Source organism: Scatophagus argus, chromosome 3 (assembly GCF_020382885.2).
Source record: "Scatophagus argus isolate fScaArg1 chromosome 3, fScaArg1.pri, whole genome shotgun sequence".
In the NCBI taxonomy this organism is placed as follows: domain Eukaryota; kingdom Metazoa; phylum Chordata; class Actinopteri; family Scatophagidae; genus Scatophagus; species Scatophagus argus.
Genome location: NC_058495.1, coordinates 10,521,188 through 10,546,547, shown reverse-complemented (window position 1 = coordinate 10,546,547; position 25,360 = coordinate 10,521,188). Strand labels below are relative to the sequence as shown.

Sequence of the window (25,360 nt, the reverse complement as noted above, 5' to 3'; positions counted from 1 at the left end):
ATCACTCAAAGAAATGTAGCAATACCACAGTGTTACAAAATCCCATTAAAAGCATTAAAAATGTTGCAGTACATAACAGAAACTAGTATCAAAGGTACTGAAAAGGTACTCAAAGGTACTCAAAAAATAAGATGGTGCCTATGAGAAGTATACTATATTTTTATCAAAATGTACCTCATTGTTGGTTGAAAAATGAAGCCAATACAGAAGTGCCAAAACTGCAGTTTCTTGAATAACCATTGAAGCTGGCCCCAAAACCAAGTCAATGCCTAACTTTACAGCAGAAATAAATATGTTTACATCCTGGTACAAAAAACAGCTTGGGTCTCTACAACTGATTACTCTGTTCATGACAACTGTACTAAGGTGAATTTTTATGTAACTCACTTATTTATATTATATTAAGGCTAAGTTATTTATAGTTAATTATACATAATTAAGGGCATGGTCATTCGGGCTTCGCCTCAGCTGATTCAAGTCATTGAACTTGACCTCTCATCTGTGTGTGAGATGTTAGTGACTTTTGAAGAATTTTTCATGCAACTATCAGACAAAGAATGCAGTTGGCTGTGAGGTTAATTATACTAACAGACTTGAGCAGAGGGACATTGTTGGGTGAGTTAACTACCTGACAGACAGCACTGAGCTAGTGAACTCTGGAAGACAGAGCCATTGAAAATGCTCATAGTCAAGAAGACCACATTTTATTTTTAAACGTTTGAGATTAAAAAGTGGTTTTATATTCACTCTTGCTTGTCAGTGTGAGAGCTGAATTCAGTCAGAGGCTAAACTGAACACAAACATACAGATACAAACATTGTCGATGCTGGCTGTTACTCACTCACTTGGCTACCTCCCTTCTGCTCCTGGACACCTGCGGTTGGTGCACTGACCGTTGCCTCATCAAGCTGCTGCAGTAAATCAACCTTGGCTCTCCACTCAATCTCCACCAGTTTGTTCATGTCCACAGTGGTAGTCACATTCACTGGCTGAATTCTTGTTTTTGTTTCTTATGTCTTACTTGATTCTAATGTTATTCTGCCACCTTTAACCTGAGCTTCACATTAAACCTTTTTAAACCTGCTTCTGAGTGTTGTTGGACTGATCATACCATCAATATTAGATACAGAGGTACCTAATAAAGTGCCCACTGAGTGTAAAAATTCAAGTACACTTCCCACTCTGATTTTTTATTAGGGATGCCTCATGAGCTGTTTGTCTGGCCTTTTATGACAAGAATATTTTTATGGTAGAGATGTCTGTTGCAAACCAGAGAAAAGATGTTGTGCTGCTCTCACTGCATAACCTTTGATCATTATTTTCTGTCCTGTTTTACATCCTTTTGACAAAATAATTTAAAGAAAGAAATATTTGTTCTTGTTAATGTCTCTGCTAAAAAGGCTTTCTAAAAGCTGAGATCAGGGGACGTTACATTTACATTGTGCTTTCTGTATTGTTGCAACTGCACCATGTTCACTGAGAGTAGTAAGCACACATAATGTACAGAAAGGAAAACTGACACTAACACACGCTTAATATTTTCTGTGCTGCAGGGCCCTGCATAAGTAGATTCCTTTTCTTTTTCAAACACTCTGACTTAACTTCTGTTGGGTTTTGCCCAAGTGAGAGTGAAGATGAAAATGTGAATGTTGACTCCAGCAACCATGCTGCGCTCACACGTATTTCATCATATTACACCTGAAAGTGGCGATCTAATGGATGCTGAATTGTGTGACGAAGACAGAGACCATGAGGTTTGCTTCACGTTTGGTTCCTGAGTTAGTCGGCACAGACCTCTTTTTGGGACTCTTATGTCACCGCTGTGCTTAATGACCTGTGTGCTTCTTTGAGGCCTATTAAACACATGCAGTGAATCAACAGAGCAGGAACATACCAGTTAATCACACCCTTTGTTTTGGGGTTGAGGGAAGACAATGAATCTAACTGAACGCTGCAGAGCTGACAGAGAGTGCGTAAGAACAACTAACACTGTCATGTCAGACAGACAGATTGCCTCAGCAGCCATGTGTCAAACAACAATCAATGCTGCTATTTCATCCAGTCTCTACTGCTGTCAGCAAACATCCTGATATGTAAGAAGGGACAAGATAGTATCACCTCATCACAGTCACAATAAATAAGTTTCCTGCTTGAAAACGGCTTTAAGCGTTGCAATTAAAACTTCAAATATTCTGTTCTGGTTAAGCTCATGCTGAGTGCTGGCCTAATCCGACAGTATTTAGCATGGGACATAATTAATAGGGAGAGGAGAGCATAAAGCAGTGATTACTACTATTGTCAAGCTGTAAGCTCAAAAATAGAGATTTTAGGCAAAACCAAAAACTGAAATGGAAAAACGATATGCTGATTAATGAATGTGGCTGCAAATAAGACTATTTTCTAGGTCTTCTGTTGGAACCAAAGAAAAGTACATTCTCATTTGGTGCCATGTTATGCAACCTGTAATTTGATATCATTTTTAGTTACGATTTTTTCTTAGCCAAAATATAAAAACTGTCATCCCTTAACAACAACAACAACAACAACTGCCTTCTCTCCTCTTTTTACTCTGACAGTTTCCAAGCACACATTTCATTTTCAGCCACAGGCTTTTAGCAAAGTTGAGCAGCCTTCTCCATCAAATACGTACAGTAGCATTCATCAACAATAGCCTAATTAAAAAGCTTTCAAGCTTGTTTTTCAGATCCACCAATCATTGAGACAGTCCAGTATTTGTTTATGGCCTGCGTGAGAACAAACATACACCCGCTTACAGCAAATAAATCTGTAATAATCGAATTTAAGGTTCCCTACTTAAACATAATTAAACTTACTCTTGCACTTATTCATGCAATATCGAGACTTGAAACTGTAGCAGAGATTTGATGTTTTCAAACAGCTTAGCTAGAGTTAAATAATGATCAGGATAAAATGAAAGCGAAGCAACACATTAGCTGACAGTGCTGCAACACAGAGCAGGAAGCACAAACACAGCTCGCAAAAAGCAGAAGGTTGCGACTCCGGAAAATGTGAGAAAAATCCTACCAGCACAGCAACTCTTTGAAAGGAAAAAGGAGAAGAAAACTCACATCCAAAAGCTACCAAGCCTTTAAAAGCAACGATGTTCATTTACTTTAGATGAAAGCTCAAATTAGCAGAAATACATTAGTCAGAGCAGATGCTATTCTGTAAGCAGGGACTTTTAGGATATTCAGAGGCATAAATTTTACTTTCACTTCATTGCTCTTTGCAACAGTCACATGGGCCGAGATATGAGTCTCCTGTATGCAGTACACCTACCACCATGCTGGATGACCTCATGTTTCGGGGGACAGAAAGAAGAAACACTTTTATGCCTGATTACATGTTCACTCTTTGCCTCTTCTGATTTCGGGGGGGGGGGGGGGGGGGGGGTGGGGTGGGGTGGTATACAAGCAGTTCCCTGCAGGAACAACATGTAGCCCTCAACCAGTCACTGGAAACAGTGCTCATATGTGACCAATATGCTTCACCTTAGAAGATGAAGCACGGCAGAGTATTTAGATTCATCACTGAACCTTTTGTCATCTGCAAGATTATTAAACCATTACAGAAATTAAGCTTTTTAGGCAAACAAGTTTGTCATGATGTTTCACTATGTCTTAAATATAAGAAATTGCTACTATTCCAAAAGTACAGTTATTCCCGAGAGGAAGCATTCTCTCTGCTAAATAAAATCTATCAATAAATTATTACCTCAGTTGCAAACCTCAACCCCCACTGTGTTGCGCTCCATCAGTCATGTTGTTCTTAAATGACTGCAAGCTTCTTCACTTCTAAATTTAAATGATGCAGCATGTTAGCAGACAACAGTGTGATCATTAATGTGTGAGTGCATCTTAAATGCATCTTCTATTTTAGGACTGAGCCACTGAAATTGTTTTCTGTGATCTTGGCTTGGGAAGCAACACCACCTGAGAAACTAGGTGCCCACGAGTATCAGCTAAACACACCGTGGCTCCCTCTTTCTTCTTATTATCAGCTAATTAGTGTGGTTAATCAGGCTGATAATGAGCCTGGGCGCCATGCCATTTCCGTCTGACACCAGGCCAGAGGTCAGATCCCCACCAAGCACACCGCGAGCATCCGAGATCTCCCTGAAGAGGAGCTTTTCCTGGACACAAGAGGAGTAGAGAGGGATAACAAGGGCCACAGTAATGAGAGGTGTTTGATGATAACATAAGCACTTAAATCCACACCCTTATGGCTACAGGCATGATTAAAAAAAAGGCTTAAAAACTCTGTGCTACTAGATTATCTGTCTGTAAAGCGCATTAACATTGTGTTTGTTTTATCTCTGTAAGATTTCCAGGTTTTTCTGCCCTTTTCTGCTCAGCAGCTGGGGACACTCCACAGCGAGAAAAAATAAACTGATGCTCACCGTGACATATCCTGCTGAGCCCTCAGACAGACACATATCATAACCCACCTCAGCCCCTCATAACGCACATGTCCCTAACATTTTTCTCTTATCACAGCATTATAAAACTGAAAACAATCCAGTATTCTCACCTCCCATCTGCCTTCTTTCTGTTCCTCCCTCCCTCCCTCTATCCCTCCCTCCATCCCTCCCTCCCTCTTTCTATCTCATGTTCTCTCTCTCTCTCTCTCTCTCTCTCTGCCTCACTCATTCCCTGAGCAACACAGTGAACTGGATAACGTCTCCTTCAACCCACAGCAGCACAGACTCATTTCTCTACACACCAGCTCTGAGTGGATGCTCAGCAGGGGTGTTTGAGATATTAGCCCGCTGTGGGGGAACGGCTCAGGGACTTCTATCATCCACATACAAAGGTAAGCCTCTAGATCCTTCAGATTCCTGTTTGCTATCAAGTATCAAAGTAGAAGAGGTTAGAGTTAAAGCCACCTGAGACGTAAGGTATCACTCATGTCAGATTGTTAACAGTCCCAGCAAAGATTTTGAGCTGTTTCTAACCCATTCCTCCTTGTGGAAAATGAATCCTGCTTTCGTTATTATAAATTTAAATGTATATGGTCAGTGGCTAAGCAAATACCACTGGAGAAAGTGTGCAGATTATTGGCAGCCTGACCTGTGAGTTAATCCTTGTTTTGTTTGGAACACTAAGTTTAGAGAAGAACAGTACCAGTCACTGAACACAGTCGCAGTAATGTTAATGTGCTTAAAACAAGAAGACCTTAAAACATTTAGTACATTTAGTATCTGTGACCTGTGAGATTACACCATGTCACTGGTAATGTTAACACTTTGTATCATGCATCATATAATACACTTACTTACTTTCTTGACATGGTCACTTCAGAGATGCTGTGGACATATTCAGAAAATTGTTCTTTGTGGTCACTCACTCAGTCACTCTACAGATGTTCAATACATGAGCGAACACATTTTTAAGTCTTCTTTTAAGTCCTCGAGCTGAACTCAGCATACTGAATCATCAGTGACATCGACTGAATCAGTAGCTTTTCTGCCCTGATGCTCCACTCACTCATTACTGAGAGTGCCTTAGTGTTTTCTATATAAATCTGTCCAAGCCGGGTTCCACCTCATGGATGTACGTACAATCATTTTTAGATAACAAAAGCTATATGGCCTTCATTCTCACTATGCTCCATAGATGTCGGTTTCCTGACAAAGTTAGTCAAAAAGCACAGAAGGACTTCAAATTGTCAGAGCTGATTACTGCTGGAAAGTATCGGTCAATGTGTGTGGTTGTGACAGTTGTCTTAGTCTGCTTATGTTTTTTGTACCTAACATCGTTTTAATGCTGCCTTCTTGTTCTGACCTGTAACTGGGTGAAAGAATCATCTGCACAGGCCTTTGCCACACTGTGGTGCATACAGCTAGAGAAGGTTGTGTAGAACTGCAGGAAGCCAAGCAAATTTTCTCTGTCAGTGCAGCTTTTTGTTCTGTTGCCGACTGTCTATCTTAGCTGATAGAAATGCAAATACACTTGTGAAGTCAACTGTTACCTTGCGCACACAGCTTTGAGAAGCAGGTTTTATACCCTGGGTGTTGTCTCTGAGAAGAGGCTGTCGGAACCAACAGGTTGGTGGACAGCATGCACGTACCACTTCCACCATTATTTTTATAAGGGCAAAACATTTGTATATATTTTGATGTATATGTAGCCATACATAACAGCCTTGCCCTCATCAGTGATTTGTCCGTCCATGGTTCGAATCCAATATACTTCTGCACACCACTTCTCAGATTTTGTGGGGTTTGCGTTATGATAATTTGTTGAGTACTTCTCACTACTTCCCCTATATTTTTTTCCATTTTGTGTTAGCAAAGAGAAACACAATAGTCTTATTTACTAAAAGAAAATTATATAGGTTACTTCTACTACCACCGGTATTACTATTACTCTTAATAACAATAATACACATTTTATTTACTTAGCACATTTCAAAGCAAGGTTACAAAGTGCTTTACAAAAATAGATGAAAAAAAGTCAGGAAAAACAAAGATAACAACATAAAAGTGTAGGTTGAAATACAGATAGAACACCATCAGTGACGGTGCTAATCATGACTAAAACTAGTTAATAATTGTTGTATTCTATATTTTCTGTCTTAAGTGTTCTTCTTCTTCTTCTTCAAAAAAATATTTAGCAGCATATTTACAGTGGCTCTCAAGGGCAAACATGCTGCAGCTTAAGAAAACACATGCAATTAGACAAAGCACAAGCAAGTTAGGAAAACATCCTCATCAATTTGACAACACATGCACAGCATTTAGGAAATGCATGTGTTTGAACATAAGCTTATTTGTCCTTGGCGGCCACCACAGCTGTTATTTAGACGTACTCAACTTCAAAAACTGCCAAGAACACTAATATCATCATAATGTAACTAAACGCAAGAAGTTTTGATTTGGTCACAGCAACAGCTGCTTTGTAGCACAATACACATTTAGTAAGATTCTTAGTACTTCACAGCCCTGATTTTTAAAAGGCTTTGACACTTTGTAAAACACAATTAAACACAGCATACAAGCATTTGCAAACATCCTGTTTTACAAAGTTTTCCTGAGCCCATGCAGGAATATCTCAGTCAGCAGTGAAGTTGGTGGCCCTATAACTGACTGGATTGTGTCAGGATCACAACCTTGGGTCGTGGGGTGGAGTCAGTATGGGCAAAGGGAGTCAACTTGACCAGACTGAGCAGTCTGGACACCAGACTGATGTCCAAGACCAGCAGAGGTCAGTTTGTGGACAGGGAATACAGCACATAGGTGACTTCCAGTGGCTACCATGTGGACTTTCACCAAGGGGATGAGAAGAAGAAGGGACAAGAGAGTCAGGCATCAGTAGCTGGTGAAAATGACTAGTAGAACCGAAATATTTTCACACCTTACTTGATGAACTGAGGATTTATTTTTAGCAAACCGGAGGTGACTGTGAAAAGACAAACCAAATTGGTTTTGCTGAGTTTTACCACATTTATGTCTCGATTGAGTGAAGGGTGTTTTACAATGTGTTAACTAGTACAGTGTTTTAACTAATTAAGCTTGTTTTAACTTGGTAAAATAGATAAAATTGAGTTCAGACGGTGTTTAGTAAGGGAAATGTAAGAATATTTCCTTTCTTGACATTCCATGAATATGCTTACTTAATGGACTAAACGCTAAGAGAGCTTGGGACGTGCTTATTGTTGTATGTTACTCATAATGTCATGGAAGTCTTTGGTGTTGTAAAATGAGCTAAAATGTAAGCTTTTTCTGCTGTCAGTTCAAATAATCTGGCCAAAAACACACAATAATGGTTGTGTTTTGTGTATTTTCAGTGCAAATGCTGTCAAACTAATGAAGCTGTTATTTTTAAAATCTTAAAATCTTAAAATCTTTTGTCTATTTGCAATTTGTTGACCCCTCTTGGTCACCATAGTTTTCATTTGGTTGTAATCTGCAACCTCACTGCTGGAAGCCACTAAATACAACAGACTGGACATGTAGAGCCATTTTACCAAGGCTTAACATTAAAAAAAAGACATTGCTTAATGAGCAATTTTGCCCTGTTTGATGTATTGAAATAAATAAATAAAATAAATACAATGAGAATAATATATATATATATAAATATAAATACAATAAAAATGTATGTTACAGGTGTTGTTACAGTTATTAAAGATATTCAACTAAATGGTTAAATTCTGCCTATATCTTGTCCTAAGAACTTAAATAGAAATTTAGCATAGTTATCTGTGGTCATAAAGTAAATAAATAAATAACTCCTACTTTTGGACCACAAATTTTGATCTGACACAGTGGACTTCACATTATTAACACATTTTCCAGGAGGCCTGTGAGGCCTGTCTTTAATGCAGTCTCACAGGATTTTGCCTCAGAGAGTGTGGATGTCAGTGCAGCTTTAACAAGCCCCTGCCTGCTCTTCATCACTGTAGTGCCAGATATGTGCCCATGAGTATTCATCAGGAAGGGCTAATGGGGCACAGCAATGTGAACCTCTGATTTATAGCCCGTCCCCTGTCAGGCCTAATGATAGGGCAATGGGGCTGGTTATGGAGAAACAGGTGCTGCAGAGTGAATAGATGTGAAGTAATGCTGCTGAAAGCCACGGGTGATTGTCGTTTTGTCCCTGCACAAATGCTCATTTGGAATATTGTGTTCACACATACATAATTATTGTGCATAGAAATTTGCTCTTTGGAAGACAGCTTATGGTGAGAGGTCTGGTGTGTGTGTGTGTGTGTTTGTGGTGTGTGTGTGCTCATGATAGTGGTGGTAGAGGGTGCAAGGTGGCGAGGGGGGAGGCATTTTAAACAATAGTCACTGAAACTAAGTTTAATGGTTAATTTACTGCTCCCAAAATTGTCTTCAGAGTAAATATCACATTAAGAGACACAAGAAACCTATTCTAGCCTATATTAACGACATATGGAGCTCAGTGATAAAGCGAGCTTTAAATGAACTCATACACTAAATATAATGGATTAAATATGTGCAGTGCAGACTGTGATATCTGTTTCCAATACAAAATGGAAAAATATCACATAAGGTAGTGTTGCAGCACCAGCTGATAAAACCAGATAGGTATTGTTAAATTAGTTACTAAATTGTGTAACAGTACACAGGTATATATAAAAACAGCTACCAAATTACCTTTATACAATGGACAATAAATTTCTTACAATGATACACCTACAGCAGCACAGAGACAAAGTTTTTGTCCTCTAAACATACTCAGAGTGAGATATTGCACTTGACTCATGAATATCTAGTTTAAAGATCCGAAGTAATGTACATTTCCACCCCTCACAACAACTTACTGGCCACTTTGTTCAAGAAAACATCTTATTATCTTCCTTAGATTTTTTTCATTTGAAAGGGCTGAAGAGCTCAAAGTACTACATTTCACATGGGAAATGGAAAATTTATTGTTATGTCAGAAAAATGAACCATTATTTTGAATGATATGATTATTATTTTTATTTCTTATGATTATAATCATCCTGTGATCATTCGAAATTATTGCGTGATCATTCAAAATAATTGGTTGGAGCACAGAGCTAACGTGTAATGTGTTATGTTAGCTCAGACGTTAGCCAGGACCCGTGCACCCATACATGCAGCTCAGAACGTGCACTGGACTCGCAAATAAGAAGCTATTTAAGCCAAACAAAACTTGAGATGAAAAACTTTGCTGGTTGGCGGATCATAAAATATGGTGTGATTACTTCATGAGTGATTTTAGTGTTCATACTGATAATCCCAAAGATGGCATCCCGGACAACTTTGGACCTTTCATCATGTAAAAGATTTGATACATAACAATTTTAGATCTAAATATTTCCAACTGTCTGCACATTTTTAATCAATTCAGCTCAGTTCAATTTATTCATATAGCGCCAAATCACAATAAAAGTTGTCTCATGACACTTTCCAATTAGGAGGAGGGGACACCTGCAGACCTTCAGCCTTCTTCACATGATCAGCAGTAAAACCGCTCTGAGCTCACTGTGCCATTGTTTTCCTGTGGTGAGCGCGGTGGCGTCTAACACAGGGCTGCGCTTCCCGTGGCATGGCACACAGCTTAAAATAGTTATTATTTCAACTATGGCCTTGATTATCGCCTTTCAAAGCTCATCCAGTGAGATAAGAACTGTGTGTGACATAGCCAGAACCTACACATGTAGGAAGGGGAGATGGAAGGGGGGATGGAAAAACTCTGTGGTTTTCAGACACCGTGGTGGGTTATTACTGTAGCACAAGCACGGCTATATAAATGTCAGCTTAGCAACAGTCTTATCATAAATCCCACCATGCTGTTACATAGAAATTCTGATTTGTTGCAGAATAATGTAGGAAAAAAATAAAATGGTAATGACGGAACACAGGTGGTGAAAAACCAGGTTCACCATGACATCTACAAAGAGAGACTTCATGTGTATAACTTTGAACCAAATGGGACAAGGCAGTTTTGTTTTACATTTTTCTCTGAGACCATTAAAATAAAATAACAAAAATTATAAAAATAACAATAATTCAACCTTAATTACTGTGGTGGGCAAACTTTGTAAAATTCTAAAGATAAGACACACTGTAGCCTCCTCTTGGGCAAAATGGCTATACCACTTGTGCTTCTGCAACAGAACAACTGACCCTCTAAATTGTGCAACTTGATTGTTTAAAACCTTATGCCTACAAGTCTCTTGAGAGATGTTTTTAACTGCATCAGATGTACTACAGATAGATACAATAATTCTCTTCAGTCAGGCCTTCTTCCAAGGGCCGTAAAGACCGCAATTACTAAATCTCATTTATTAAAGTCTAATCTGGATGCCTCAGTAATAAATAACTAGAGGCCCATATGAAATCGACCCTTTGTGGGAGAGATCATTTAAAGGCTGTTTTGTTTGGCAACTTAATGCTTTAGTAGCGCAAAATAGTTTCTTTATGTGTTTCCATTTGGATTTGGACCACACGACAGTAACCACAGCACTGAGAGTGCGGTTTGCTAAAATTTAAATAATGTTCATTTGAGCAGTGATGCATCAAAAATGTCGGTTTTTATATTACTGCATTTCAGTGCTGCATTAGACACACTTGATAAGACAGATACTGCTAAACGAACGTGAAAAGGGGTGGGGAAACTGATCCACTTCATCCCACTGTACAAAAGTGAATTCACAACCACATTTACAAAATCAGCCTGCTGCTACCAACACTGCAAGAATCAAGGATTTCTGTCTGAACAAGAAACAGGAAAACTTGTTCACTATTGAAATGCTGTCTTCACAGGTCAAGAAAATCAATCAGACAGCTGCAGCCTGTCCAGACTGCTGCTGCCAGAATTCACATAACACCAGGAAAGTGGAGCTCCTTAAATTACTAGCTTCTTGTGTGTCAACGGATAGATTTTGAAATCAGATTACTTTTCTGTAAATCCATAAACTAAACCTGCCTAGGGCTAAATCTGTTAAAGTCATTTTAAAACAATGAAGGAATGTAATGAATTACATTTACTTAAGTGTTGTATTTAAGTATAAAGATACTTTAGGATAAAACTTTTTCTATGTTGCTTTCTACTTCTACTCCACTACATATCAGACTTACTTACAGTAATACTTCTACTTAAATAAGGACTTTTGCTTGTTGTGACTATTTTCACAGTGTGGTGTTAATACTTTCACTTAAGTAAAGGATTTGAATACTTCTCCCACCCCTGGAAAATAATAACACACAGAGTGACAAAGTGTTTTCAAGCAACAAGACCAACAGTTTCACAACTCCTGTCAGCAAAGTTGTTGTAGGTGTTCAGCAATTGAAGCTCACTCACTGCAGGTCAGCTGGCACCGTTTACAGATGGATCACTGCACAACCCACACACACACACACACACACAAGCACACGCACTGGTAGCTCTCTGCCTGGACCATCCCACACTCAAACGGTGTCTTTTCCACAGAGCCGGCAGTCAAGAGGAATATGGGCAAATCCGAAAGCCAGATGGATATAATGGAGAAATCAAGTAAACCTGGAAAGCGTCGTTGGACTGTTGCAGAAATCGGTCTGTCTGTGCTGCTGCTGTTGGTCAGCTGTGCCTTAGCCGGGCTGGTAGTCCTCTACACATCGGTTGTGAAAGGTAATAGCTCGGTCAGATTCACTGTGAAAGGATCCAGATATTTCATATGGCAGCAGTAATGACAAGTGTCTCCCTGCTCTGTTTTCAGTGTGACTGCACACTGGCATTGACATTGGGAATGTTCCTGGTCCTATAAAATGCTTTCAGATATGCCCATGACTGTTTGTTATCAGTTAACCTTTACAGAGATTTTTAAAGGTTAATGTTACTCAAGCAAATAATCAAAGGGGTGGGGGGGTGGACTTATTACAGCGTGTAGACACTAAACACAAAAATATAACCTTTAAGTAGGAAACTGCAGCTCTTGTTTTGATTTGTTTCCAAGAGTAGATTATTTTTGTGGACTGCTCTAAAAGAGTTGAGAGTATTTTCTTATGGTGAAATGTCACCATTCGATAAAATCAGCTGTAGTTATCATTATAATTGAGAATAAAATGGTCCTGACTGTGTCTGTATATTGTCTAAAATCAGTTTTTTTCCAACCAATCCAGAGCAATCTAACAGGTCGAGCACGTCAAGGAGTTCAACAGGTGAGTGTTGGTCACTTTAAGCTTATAAACTGAACAGAGGATACAATGTGGGATAAGCGGGCATGCGTCATATTGGAGCCTCACCTCTGATAGTCATTGTAATACTGTAATTCTCTTTACTGCGGGATCAGCAGTGCCACACAAAAGTGAAAGAACAGAGTCACTGCTGACATAGACATTGCCCTTGACACACGCAGACTGTACCATGGATCTAGGCTATTTAGCATTAGCTCTATATGTCACATAAAATCCTCCTTTTCTCAGCGTACTACACATACTTTCTCGTAAATGTTGACGTTTGCAGGCCAGCTGTTTCGTTCCAGCCTGAGCAGTGAGTGCACAACTGCGGACTGTGTTACTGCAGGTGAGGGGAATTGTTTTTTCCTTTGCTCTCCTGCTGTGTCATGTTACAAAGTCACTCCCTGACAACATGTGAATCTTCACTGTGTTGTCCCTGTGCCTCTCTTTCCCCTCTTACCTCTGCGATACTTTAAAGCTGCTCGGCTCTTGCAGAACATGGATAAGTCTGTGAAGCCTTGTGACAATTTCTACCAGTTCGCTTGCGGGGGATGGCTGGAGCGACATGTCATACCGGAGACAAGCTCCCGTCACAGTGTCTTTGACATTCTAAGGGACAAGCTTGAGATTGTCCTCAAAGGTCAGCTTAATCTTCAGTGGTCAGCGGGCTGCAGCACTTTCAGCTATGCGTGGGTTTCGTTCAGAGGGAAAATGTCTGCATGTGCTTTGTTGTTGCAGGTGTTCTTGAGATGGAAAATGAACAGGACAGAGATGCTGTCAGGAAGGCCAAGATCCTTTACAGCTCCTGCATGAATGAAAGTAAGGCTCTCTTCATGTTGTCTGGACACAGGGAGCCTATTTTACTTTTGAAAGAAGGCATGAAAACATAAAGCATATTGACAAAAAAGCGGTTTGTGTTTGTGGAGCTCTTGATCTTATCAAATAATCTTCTTCAGACAGGGTTTCTTCGGGGTTCAAGTTACAGCAAGATCTTTTTAAACATTTCATAAAATGCAACTGAATACATTTTGGCTTTTAGTTTCATGATTGTACTGTCCAGGGTGTGAAAGTTTGATGAAAAACCAGTGGAGGCAATGTGACTTTGAACTGAATTATTATTATAACACGTCTTTTGAGTACTTACCAGTCTAGTAGAATATAACATTTATTATAAGATACAATTGACCTAATTAGAGTAGTGTGGACATAGAAAAGCTGCTTATAAAGCATGAATGAATTAAACATGACTATTTATTCGAGATTTTCAACCCACTCTAGCTAACAGTGAAAACAGAACTTTTACCGGTCTGACGGTGCTGACTGAAACTCCACAAAATAAGACTGAAGTGCCTCCTGCAGCACAAATCACAGTTGACGCAATCTCACGTTTGCTTTATAGGTATATAACATCTTCTGACAGAAACAAAACAGTTCTTATAGGTGCTGCTCAGCAGTGAGTCAGACGAAGAAGGAAGAAGAAAAAGATTTTAAAAAGAAGTGGAAGAAGACAAACTCATAAAGTTTATCAGTTTGAACATTAAATATCTTGCCTTTGTGCTGAATATAGCAATATATTGTTTCTATTTAAAGTTTGGCAATATTTTTGGAATCAGGGTTGTGGTTGTTGTATTTTACCTGCAGGCCTCATAGAGCAGCGTGACTCCCAGCCCCTCCTGAAGCTCATTGACAGTATCGGAGACTGGCCTGTGGCGTCTGATGACTGGAACACCACTACCGGTAGAAATACCCACGAATCACACACCACACTCTGAAAATGTTGACAGTTTGTTGTTCTGAACAAATCTGCACATGCAGTAGATCCGCACAAGCAAGCACTCACGTTCCTACTCAAATATGTGTGCGCATGTAGAGCCCCTGTATCTATATTTACACGCAGTGAATTGCTGAGTATGAGCTTTGTTAAAGGGATCGAGAGGCCGAAGCTCTTCTGCTGAGCAGTCAGGTGTGGAGTTCGGGAGTGTGATGAGTGGGCTGCGGAGCTCAGGATGTTTTAAATAGTCTACTCTGCTCATCCCCAAGCTCCTGGCCCTTGCCATTTTAATTAAATGTAATCATGGACGGTGGCTCAAACAGAATTATCCCCACACAGCTGCATCTGCACACACAGATATACACAGAAAGCCTAGTTAAAGAGCAGCAGAGGGCCCGGTTTTTACAGCCAGCTACACTAAATATTTCTTTATGGCCAGGAAAATGTGTTTAGCAGTGTTTGTTTTTTCGTATCATTGCAGAGGAAGCATGGAGCCTTGAAGACACACTGGCAATGCTCACTGCTCATTTTCATAAGAAGGTTCTGCTAGACATGTATGTGTGGACGGATGACCGCGACTCTCGCCGCCATATTATTTATGTAAGATCACTGTCTATTGGAGCACAAGTAGCGTAATAGAACCAATATGTCATTATGCATTTATGATAGATAAGGCAGATGTTATTCTATATTTTTATCATCAACAAATCCCATGAAAACATCAAATTTGCGAATTCCCTACTCTGTCTGTGGGTCTCAGTGAAAGCTACTGAAGATGCATTGTAAATCTATGAAAATAGTTACCAAATAAAAAGTTTCATTTACTTGAAAGGATAAATAAATTCCAACTTATAGTTTCAAACATTACTCAAACAAGAGTAAATAATGTGTTTGTTGGGTTCTATTTTCAGTGATGCATTATACATTTTTAGGCTGCTTAGGAGTTTTTAGGACTGAGTACATGTGATGGGCTCAATATAAACTACAGTGCATAATTTCATGATAATAAAGAACCATGTCACGTAGTGCAACAGTGTCACTCACTGATGTGTATTTAATAGTTTTTGGACCACAGCAGAGGAAGACATATCAGGCTTTGACAACACAGACAATATTTATTGCTGCTTTTGGTCTTTTTTCATGTGCTTTGTTGACAACAGGGAAGATATAGAAGATCACCAGCCACAGAATTTGATCAGACTCTTTAAAACACAGCAATGTAAATATTACAAAAAGATTACACACATACAAAATGATTAATTGTTGTTCTTGCATTCTGGTTAGATTGACCAGCCGGGACTTGGAATGCCATCAAGAGATTATTACTTCAATGATGGAAACTACAAAAAGGTTAAGTTCACTCAAATCACATGGGAGACACATTTTCCGACTTCACTCTCTTGGTATCTTATGACGCAGATCCTTTTGGTTTTGCTGGTGATGGTTTTGAGGTATCTCTCCTCTCAGATTTCTGCCTCCACCACTGTACAATTGAGGTGAAAGGGATTTTACTTGTGTGTTAGCTCTTTACAGAAACAGTGTCAGTTACAGCTGCCTGGGTTGTACTTTCCTATGAAGAACTTGTACAAATGAGTTTGTTTTTATTGAAAACTGTAATTTTATTTGTGTGGTACAGATATCATTCTTGTGCAAACAATATTTATTGTGATTGTATGGCATTGTAGGTTCGCGAGGCCTACCTCCATTTCATGGTGTCTATTGCGAAGATAACCCGAGAAGACAGGAACTTGACTCAGGATGACGACCGTGTGTGGGATGAAATGATGCAAGTGCTGGAGCTGGAGACTGACATCGCCAATGTGAGTGCCAGCCACAACAGGAAATGGAATTGTGGGACAAGAGCAAAGGAAAATTAATAATGACAAGATGAAAAATGAGTACCTGCTCTCTGCTTCCAGCAAATGAAAGAACCAGGCTACATTTAGAGCAGACATAGGGGATCAGCCAAGCTTTTAACCATTTTTTTCATGTCTGTCAAGAGCATGAAAAATGAGACTTAACTGATGAAAGGAGAGCAAAATGTAAATACATATATATAAAACCAAGCTTCAGTTTATAGCAGGCTTATCTTTCCTGTTGTTGGACAGGCCACATCACCAGCAGAGGAGCGCCAAGATGTCACTGTTCTCTACAATAAGATGACACTTGGAGAGCTACAGAGTACATTCAGCCTTAATGTAAGTGTGATTTCACTTTTTTTTGTGTGTTACATTAAGTGGTCACTGATTCATGTAACTGCTGTATGTTTGACAGTCTGAGTAGAGAAATCAAATTACCGGTAATGAGGATGTTTCCACTTAATACATAAGTACTGTTGAGGTGCCCTTAAGATGGGCGGTTGTCAACTGTCCCCCTTTCAGTGAATCATAAGGAAATTAAATAAGTGTGGTGCATTATTTATAGTAAGGTTATACTATGGCCATGAAAAATACTAACTTCTAATTAGCACATGTCTATTAAATGAGCAGTGTGACATTTTGGACAATACACACACTATTTTGTCCTTTTCTGTCCAGAGAGAAGATTGATACCACTCTCATTTCTGTATGATAACAATGAAGCTAACGAGTTCGCTTTGTGCAAAACCTAAAAAAACAGGAAAACAGCTGGACTTGGCTTTGTCTAGAGGAAACAAAATTAAAATTTGTCTATCAGCATCTCTGAAGTTGACTAATCTGTAAAGCAAAGTAAAATATGTTGTGGCTTTACATCCTTGCATGACAAGCGAAAAGTGACAGCAGAAATTAAGATGATACAACATGGTAATTAATGAGATTTAGAGGTGCTGGTAGAAGAATTTTGTCACCTTTGGACACAGCCAAGCTAGCTGCATTTGGCTGTGCAACACTCAGCAAGAATGAGTGGAAATTTTAATTGTCATAGCTAACTTAGTTCAGGTGACTCTGAACAAAACAGTGCTTTCCAAAATATTTGTTCTATACTAAGTGTGATAGTGTCCTGATATAGATAACAATGGGACAGCGGCCAGTCCACCGTCTGGAGTATTCTTTACCGCAGCCTTGATCATCATTTGTGTACATAGTAACAGTGTGTACTTCTATGGTAATTAAACGTACCACTGAGAAGCCTTGCTGTACCTGAGTTCTCATGATAAATAGTTTTAACCATATGGTATTCTAATCATATTCAGTAACATTAATATAAAAGATATCGCCGCCCTTTTGTTTTCCAGGGTTTCAACTGGACACGATTTATTCAGGGTGTACTGTCCAGTGTGTCCATTGAGGTCCATCTAGAGGAGGAGGTGGTGGTGTATGGCTCTCCCTACCTTGAGAAGATGAATGACGTTCTCTCCAAACACAGTATTAGGTCAGTCCAAGAGTGTTATTTAAAGATGAGTTGATGACAATTTAGTGATTATAGAACAGCTACAATTCAGCACAGCAGTTTAACGAAGGCAAATGTATGTTTGCAGAACTGTGCAGAACTACCTCACTTGGCAGCTCATCATTGACAGAGTTAACAGCCTGAGCCGCCGTTTCAAAGATGCCAGAGCACGTTACAGGAAGGTGCGATGAGCATGACATATCAGAACAGCACATATTTACATGAGCTTGTCGGAAAAATAAATTGCAGTTTGTGTGTCTGTCTGTGTATGATCAGACTCTTTATGGGACCACTGTGGAGGATGCTTGGTGGCGAGAATGCGTGCGCTATGTCCAGAGCAGTATGGAGAATGCAGTTGGTGCTCTGTATGTGCGTGAGACTTTTGCTGGAGAAAGTAAACAAATGGTAAGTCCATTTGGTCTTGAAATCCCTCTATTAGAGTGTGGAAATGGTTCAAATTCAAACGAATTAATTCCAGCTGTAAATGTCACATGCTGAATTGTTAGTAGAAATTCATGGAATATCATCTGACACTAAATCAAGAAAACAATGAAGTAATTGAAGTAGCGCTTCAGGGACCACCTGGATATGAAGTCCACTTTTTGTAGCATGAAATGCAGGTACTATTTTAATTGTTACCAAAAAAAAACAAAAAAAAACCACATAACATTCATCACAAAGACAACAAGTGAAGCAATATCATTTCATTTTCATTTTCTTCACCTGCATTTTGTGACATGCAGTGTTTATTGTGTGCCTCGATCCATTTTCTGCACTGTATGCGTTCTTAATGAAAGCTTGTTTCCTGTATGTTATTGTGATTGTACCATTCACAGGTCAGTGACCTCATCGGTAAGATTCAGAACGCCTATGTGGAAACACTTGAGGAGTTAAGCTGGATGGATGCTCCTTCCAAGGAGAAAGCAAGAGAGAAGGTAAAGTACAACTGGCCAAGGTGTTCATCTCTACATGTTAAGTATCATCACACTGAACTGTTCTGCATCTAATTTAGGCCATGGCAATCAAGGAGCATATTGGCTATCCAGATCATATTCTGCAGGAGAGCAACCAGAAACTTGACCAGGAGTACGCTCATGTAAGTAAGAATTGAACACATTTCCAAACCACACTTTGAATAACGGACAGACGAAGTTATCACTGATCTCTGATTTCTCTTGATTTTCTTCACAGCTTAATTTTAGTGAAGAACACTACTTCGAGAACATCCTTGAGAACCTCAGGTCTGAAGCTCACAAGAGTCTGAAGAAGCTCAGAGAACCAGTTGACCCAGACTTGTAAGCTGTTGATAAATCTGAAATTTTGGTGCCATGGTAGTGCAGTGGTTAGTGCTGTCACCTCCACGGTGTACCCCGCCTGCTGGGATAGGCTCCAGCACCAGGATGGCTTAAAATATTTTGTTTCATTGTGCAAAAAATGCTCTGGGCGTGGAGTTTACAGTATTCTATCATTAAATGAAAACGCAGTCTAGTGCTCTTTTATCAATTATAAAGCCTTTCACCAAATCACTCCTCAGGTGGATCATCGGTGCTGCTGTGGTGAATGCATTCTACTCCCCCAACAGAAACCAGATAGGTGAGAGCACCACCCGCAGCCTCTGTGACAAATAACATATGCTTTTTTTTTGTTGCAACACAGTCACTCCTCATTGTTATCCTGTTTACATATTGAATTTTCGCTCCTTTTTTTTGTCTGGCCAGTTTTTCCAGCAGGAATCCTGCAGCCACCTTTCTTCAGTAAACAGCAGCACCAGGCCCTTAACTTTGGTGGAATAGGGATGGTCATTGGACATGAAATCACACATGGCTTCGATGACAATGGTGAGACATGAGTGATAGGATATTCTGGGAAAGCCAAACTGATAAATGTATTTATCATTGCTGTCATTTTGCAATAACATTTTGTTTCGAGTTTGCTGTTACTAACAGTTGACCAAGAAAGGTTAGATGCACCATGTATGGTAAACAGTATTTTCCTAAATGTGTTATGTTTCCTTGCAGGGCGTAATTTTGACAAGGATGGTAATATGCTAAACTGGTGGAGTAATTACTCTGCTGAGCATTTTAAAGAGCAGTCACAGTGTATGGTGCAACAATATGGCAACTTCAACTGGAAGCTAGCAGGTGGACAAAATGTAAGCACCCAGTGGCATGCATGAAATGAGATGTCTTGTCTTGACTGTAATCCCTGCCAATGTGAACCATGTATTAAGTGACCACCAGAATGAGGGTTTTCATGATGCTGTGTGCTCATGGTTTTGCCTGTGTGACTGCAGGTCAGTGGAATCAGCACTTTGGGGGAGAACATTGCAGACAACGGAGGGGTTCGTCAAGCGTACAAGGTTGAAGTTAGCTGTTAAAGTACAAAACCATATTACTGTTTCAGCCGCATTGCCTAACTCTGTTTTAAATGTGTGTGTGTTTGTGTACAGGCTTATCTAAAGTGGGTGGAGATGGAGGGTGAGGAGCCTCGTCTACCTGGTCTAGACATGGATCACAAGCAGCTTTTCTTTCTCAACTTTGCCCAAGTGAGTAAGAACATTGCAGGAACCTGTTATTTCTGAATGTATTATTTCATCAGAGAGAGAAAGAGAGAGATAGAGAGAGAGAGAGAGAGAGAGGGAGCAGACCATAATTTCTCAATCTGGAATCCAGGGCTAAAGCACCATAAATGCATTTCTTAGTGGATGTTTTGTGCTTGAAAGGAAGCACTGGGAACATAGGAAATATAGGAAACATGGGAAAGGGTCAGATGTGAGAGGAGCTGCCAAAATAAAGAGCATCTTGGCACCAGTCAATTCAGAAACATCAGTCATTTTCACCGTCATTGACAATAAAATAGATCAAACTCTCGTTAGGAATCATTTTCAGGGATGGTGAATTTTACAAGTCAGTGTGACTGTGTGACTTATACCAAACCTGCACATGGAAGATCTTTGACTTAGAGGAATTGTTAGATGCAACATGCTCTAAATATATAGTAAAAACAGAAGTTCTATATCAGGTGATTTTAATGTTAACAATCTGCAGAGACTTTTTTAAATTTAGTCCTTTTTTCCAGGTGTGGTGTGGTGCTTATCGGCCTGAATATGCCAGCCAGTCCATCAAGACTGACTCACACAGTCCCTTAGAATACAGGTAAGGATATTGTGACTCACATTACTAGAATTATCAATCGCAATTCAATACTCTAAGGAGCATTTTAGTGTTTGTTTTCTGTTATCCGCAGCCTCACTGTTTTGCTTCAGTCTCATATCTCTTGTGTCTTTAATTAATGTCTTTGTACATCAAGTTTACCTTCTGTTGTTCTTACTATCTCTGCAGATGTTTTTTTTCTTTTTTGAACATTCATTCATCTCAACTTTGCCCCACTAAATTGAAAGATTCACCATAAATCTGCAGGAAAAGTATTTTGCTGCACCAAGCACAACTCATTTAATCATTGAAATCAGTGCAGTTCCTTTCGCTCATCCGAATATGAGGACATTAACTCACACTCAGCAGTGCTCATCTAGCATTCATAACATACTTTGGCTGTTATTAATCTGAAAATATTTTGTTTTTCTTTTGTCTTTAGGGTGCTTGGATCTCTCCAGAATTTTGAAGCATTCTCAGAAGCTTTCCAGTGCCAAAAAGGCAGTCCAATGAATCCCGAGCTGAAGTGCCGTGTCTGGTAGAAAGTTTTACTTGAGATTTTCTTCACATGGGCAACTCATATCAAAAGAACAAGTTGTACTTCTTAAACCTACGGATACATCCTGCTTATTCCAATTTACTTGAGACAGAACGATGACACAGATACCTGAATATACTGTAGATGTATTTCAGATGAATAACATCCTGGACTACACCCTAGTTTCAAAACTTGCAGCACGCATACTATATAAACCCAACTTCCTTGAGTATCTTCTCAAGCTTGAAGTATTGTTTATAGATGACTAGGTCACTTGTTCTTCTATTGTTGTGTCCCATGACAGATGACGAGTGGGTACATGAACAAAAAGGCTATGTAGAAAAATTAGATCTTGTGAAAAGGTAAAAGCTTATATGGTTGACTTTAAATGCTTTGCCAGCCTTTCTTGAACTCATAATTCAGAAAAAATAATCTCTTGTGAAGATCTTTGTTATTTATCATTTTCATCCGGCACTGAGTTGCCTTGGTGTCTTTCCTCTGGTGTATTGTTTTCAAGACGTTGTGCCACTTCAGAACAAACAATAGTGAACAAATCTAAGTCTGACTGAAGAGTATGAAATAAATGAAATAAAAGCTTTGCTGAAGTAAAGCTACAATAGAATTAGTCACACTCTGAGAGTTTGGTCATTCACTGTAACATGAAACAAATTATCTAAAGACTTTAAGACTGTTAAATCTTTGCAGCTTTAACCTTAAATTAACATTCTGAGAGAGCCGCAGCTTTCAGCGTTTTTACACTTTACAGAGTGGATAAATATATAAAATTTACAAAGCTACTTAGTATTTTTGGAAGGATTTTTTTTTTAGTTTCTTTATCACATTCTGTCAATGATTGTTAATCAAGACTCACTGCAGAAATGTATATGTATGCGATGGTACTTTTTAGCTAGAGAGAAAACACCTGTTGGAGAGTGATACTGTGAAAACATGTGTCACTTTATTTCATTATTTGTTACTGACAGATTTATGTACAGGTTTGGATGTAAATTCAGTTGATAATCTCAGCCGTGTTGTGTGTGTTCGATGCTGGCTCCCTCTCATATGTGCCACCTTTTACTCCCAAGTGTTTCCAGTGGGCTTATATATAACTCCTCTAATATATGCCATTCGTTAGATGGTACTTACCTACATTTATTCAAAATCCTCATGTCTGCTTAAATAATATCTGTAAGGTTACATTTTACTTGACATGTTGATGGATTTGAAGAAGAGCTGTTTCTTCCACACAATCTCCTGAGACACACAGTGATTACCAGACCTTTAGCGTCAATACACCACCAATTACATACTACAGGAAGGGGAGAAGAAACCCCCTCAGATATACTCACACATAGACAAGCAGCAGATGAAGTGGTCTGCCTCCTGATCTCACATTGATCAGTGCTGTGTAAGATGAAAGAATAAAGTGTGGTGTGCTCAAGCGTGGTGACCGCTGTAGCCAAACCACAAGCCCGCGGGCAGACACACTGGAGAATGGGGCTTGTCATTAAAGAGATGGCCAGGGCCAGGACTGTTATTTTCTACCTTTATTAACAAGTAATGGCAGGAGAATCAAAGCAGAACAGAACTTATGAGAGAGAACGGATGTAGTGGCTCTAGATAGCTGTCATTTTTGTGCTGAATAGAGCTTTCAAACACAACAAACACACAGACACACAGTCGGTTTTGAATGTCACTGGTCTCATTCAGGATGCCTTCGTAAGCTGAACACGACTTTTTAGGCCAAACTGAATGTGCACATTGAAGCTTTACACTCTCAGTGGGTCTCTCATATCTCATACTGGTAAATACTGTTGTGTTTAGCATAGAGAAAGGACACATTTATCAAAGACTACTTTAGAGAGACTGTTCAGAATTAAAATGCTGTGTGTGTTGCCATCTTAAAGTGCACGTTTGACATTTTGAGGAATTCACTTCTTGTCTTTTTCTGGTAGAGAGTTTGATGATTAAATTAATAATCTCTCATTTCTGCCATTTAAATATAAGCTACAGCCAGCAGCTGTTTAGCATAGCTTGGCATTAAGACTGGAAACAACTAGCCTGGCTCTGCCCATCAGTAACAACATCTGTCTTACAGCACCTTTAAGCTCACTAATTAACACATTTTATCTCAAAAAGGTTTAATCAAAAACCAACAAGTAAAATCACTTTCAGTCCAGTCTGTCCAGTCTTTGTGTTTGGTCAAGCTTATCTTAACATTTAACAGACATACATCAGAGGGGTATCAATCCTCTTATCCCACTCAAGCAAAGAAGAAAGCAAAGAAGCGTATTTCCCCCAAATATCAAAATATTCCTTTAAACATCAGGGCACATTTGTCATGTCTAGTTCAAAGAAATGCTGGGGGATAAATCGGTGCAACACTGGGTTGCCATTTGAAGGGCAACAGCTCAGACTCTTGTATATTTTGTCTGGTTTTCCTCAAAATGAGTAACAGTTCAACATTTTGGACTGAACACAAGGGGTACATCATATAGGCTACAAAGTGTTATTGTAGATACTCAATGTTCTTTACTGCAGTATTTACATATAAAGGATTCAGATCAGGTAAGAAAGAGAGCATACATTTCTTACCTTAGTTCTAGCTTCACATTTACTAATGTAGTGAAATTGTGTCATTACAAAATTACCAGCCAAGTACAATTCATTTTTGTCATTTATGAACATGTTTCATCTGTATACAAATCAAAAGAGTTTATTTATCTACATGAATATTGATGAAATAACGTTGTTGCTTTGCAAGAATTCAGATGTTTAAGATGTTTTATGAATGTTCTTGCTGCTATGTAATTATCTAGACTGCTATTAAAGTGACTGTCTCAGCTGGTACGATCTCAAGTCTCTCCTTTAAATCTGTTCACTTTAAGTTTTTGGAACATGTTTATCTAAAACCTGACAAAATGCAGTAGGATTCATTCTTGTCCATGCAAAGGAAAAAGATCACATGGATCTTGTGTTTGTGATGCTTGCATAAAAGCACTCAAAGACATTAGGTTCACCTTCGTTTTACAGTCACACTGTCATTTTTCGTCTTACTGCATTATGAACCAAAGCTTGGGCTACTTCAGTTTATAGTCATGTGAATCAGGATGGCGCAGTGGTTCTAATGCAGTACAGTAATTGGTCATGCTTAGCAATCAGTTACACTATACTATGAACACTGTACTAAAATGCTAAATTAATACAAAACATCTTGGAAATGTTCCCATGTAACTTAATATTACTCTTTAGACACTTACATTTACTGCCACAATTGTTGGTCATCGTGTCTGTTGTGTGGGAGATTCAGATTTTATTTCTGCTCTTACTTTTCTTACTTGTTTACTTAAGCAGCTTAGGTCAATTTGCCATTTTGTAACGTTTATGTGCTGTAAGTATAAAGAGTAAAAGTACTCATTATGTAGTAAAATGTTCCTTATCAGTGCTTTACTACTATAGCCAATATTTTTAGATAATCTGTGTATTTTACTGCTGAAGATGATTGTGGTTATATCCTGTTTGGCAGTTTAATCTACAGCAGTGCATCCTATTCTTCAAGATCATGATATGTCTCTAGCATCACTGTCCTATGAGAACCATGTGACTCAAAAAAGTTTCATAAGCCCAGAAAATAGCTTTGTGATCATACATTTTCCAGCTAATCCAATTTTAAATAGTTTATTTATCTTAAGAAGAAGAATTTTCTTGACACAAAGACGAACACTAGTAACTAGAACTTTCAGACAAATATAAAAAGTACAACATTTGCCTGAAAACAGTTTCTCAATTAGAAATCAAATATTCAGGTTAACTACAGCTAGATTTAATTTATAACTTAAGTACTATATCGCTCA

At 39.0% G+C, this 25,360-nt stretch overlaps 1 protein-coding gene across 1 annotated transcript; it reads left to right on the top strand.

The window, feature by feature from the left end:
• Positions 1-4,681: 4,681 nt before the first annotated feature.
• mmel1 (membrane metallo-endopeptidase-like 1) lies at positions 4,682-24,379 on the top strand. Its single transcript, XM_046383357.1, has 24 exons — positions 4,682-4,833; positions 11,952-12,128; positions 12,620-12,658; positions 12,963-13,022; positions 13,155-13,316; positions 13,415-13,495; positions 14,318-14,413; positions 14,929-15,047; positions 15,732-15,797; positions 16,133-16,267; positions 16,556-16,645; positions 17,662-17,798; positions 17,905-17,998; positions 18,093-18,221; positions 18,653-18,751; positions 18,829-18,912; positions 19,008-19,111; positions 19,351-19,409; positions 19,535-19,654; positions 19,835-19,968; positions 20,110-20,175; positions 20,266-20,361; positions 20,895-20,971; positions 21,411-24,379. The coding sequence occupies exons 2-24, from the start codon at positions 11,972-11,974 to the stop codon at positions 21,508-21,510; spliced, it is 2,304 nt and encodes a 767-aa protein (XP_046239313.1). The 5' UTR covers positions 4,682-4,833; positions 11,952-11,971; the 3' UTR covers positions 21,511-24,379.
• Positions 24,380-25,360: the final 981 nt, after the last annotated feature.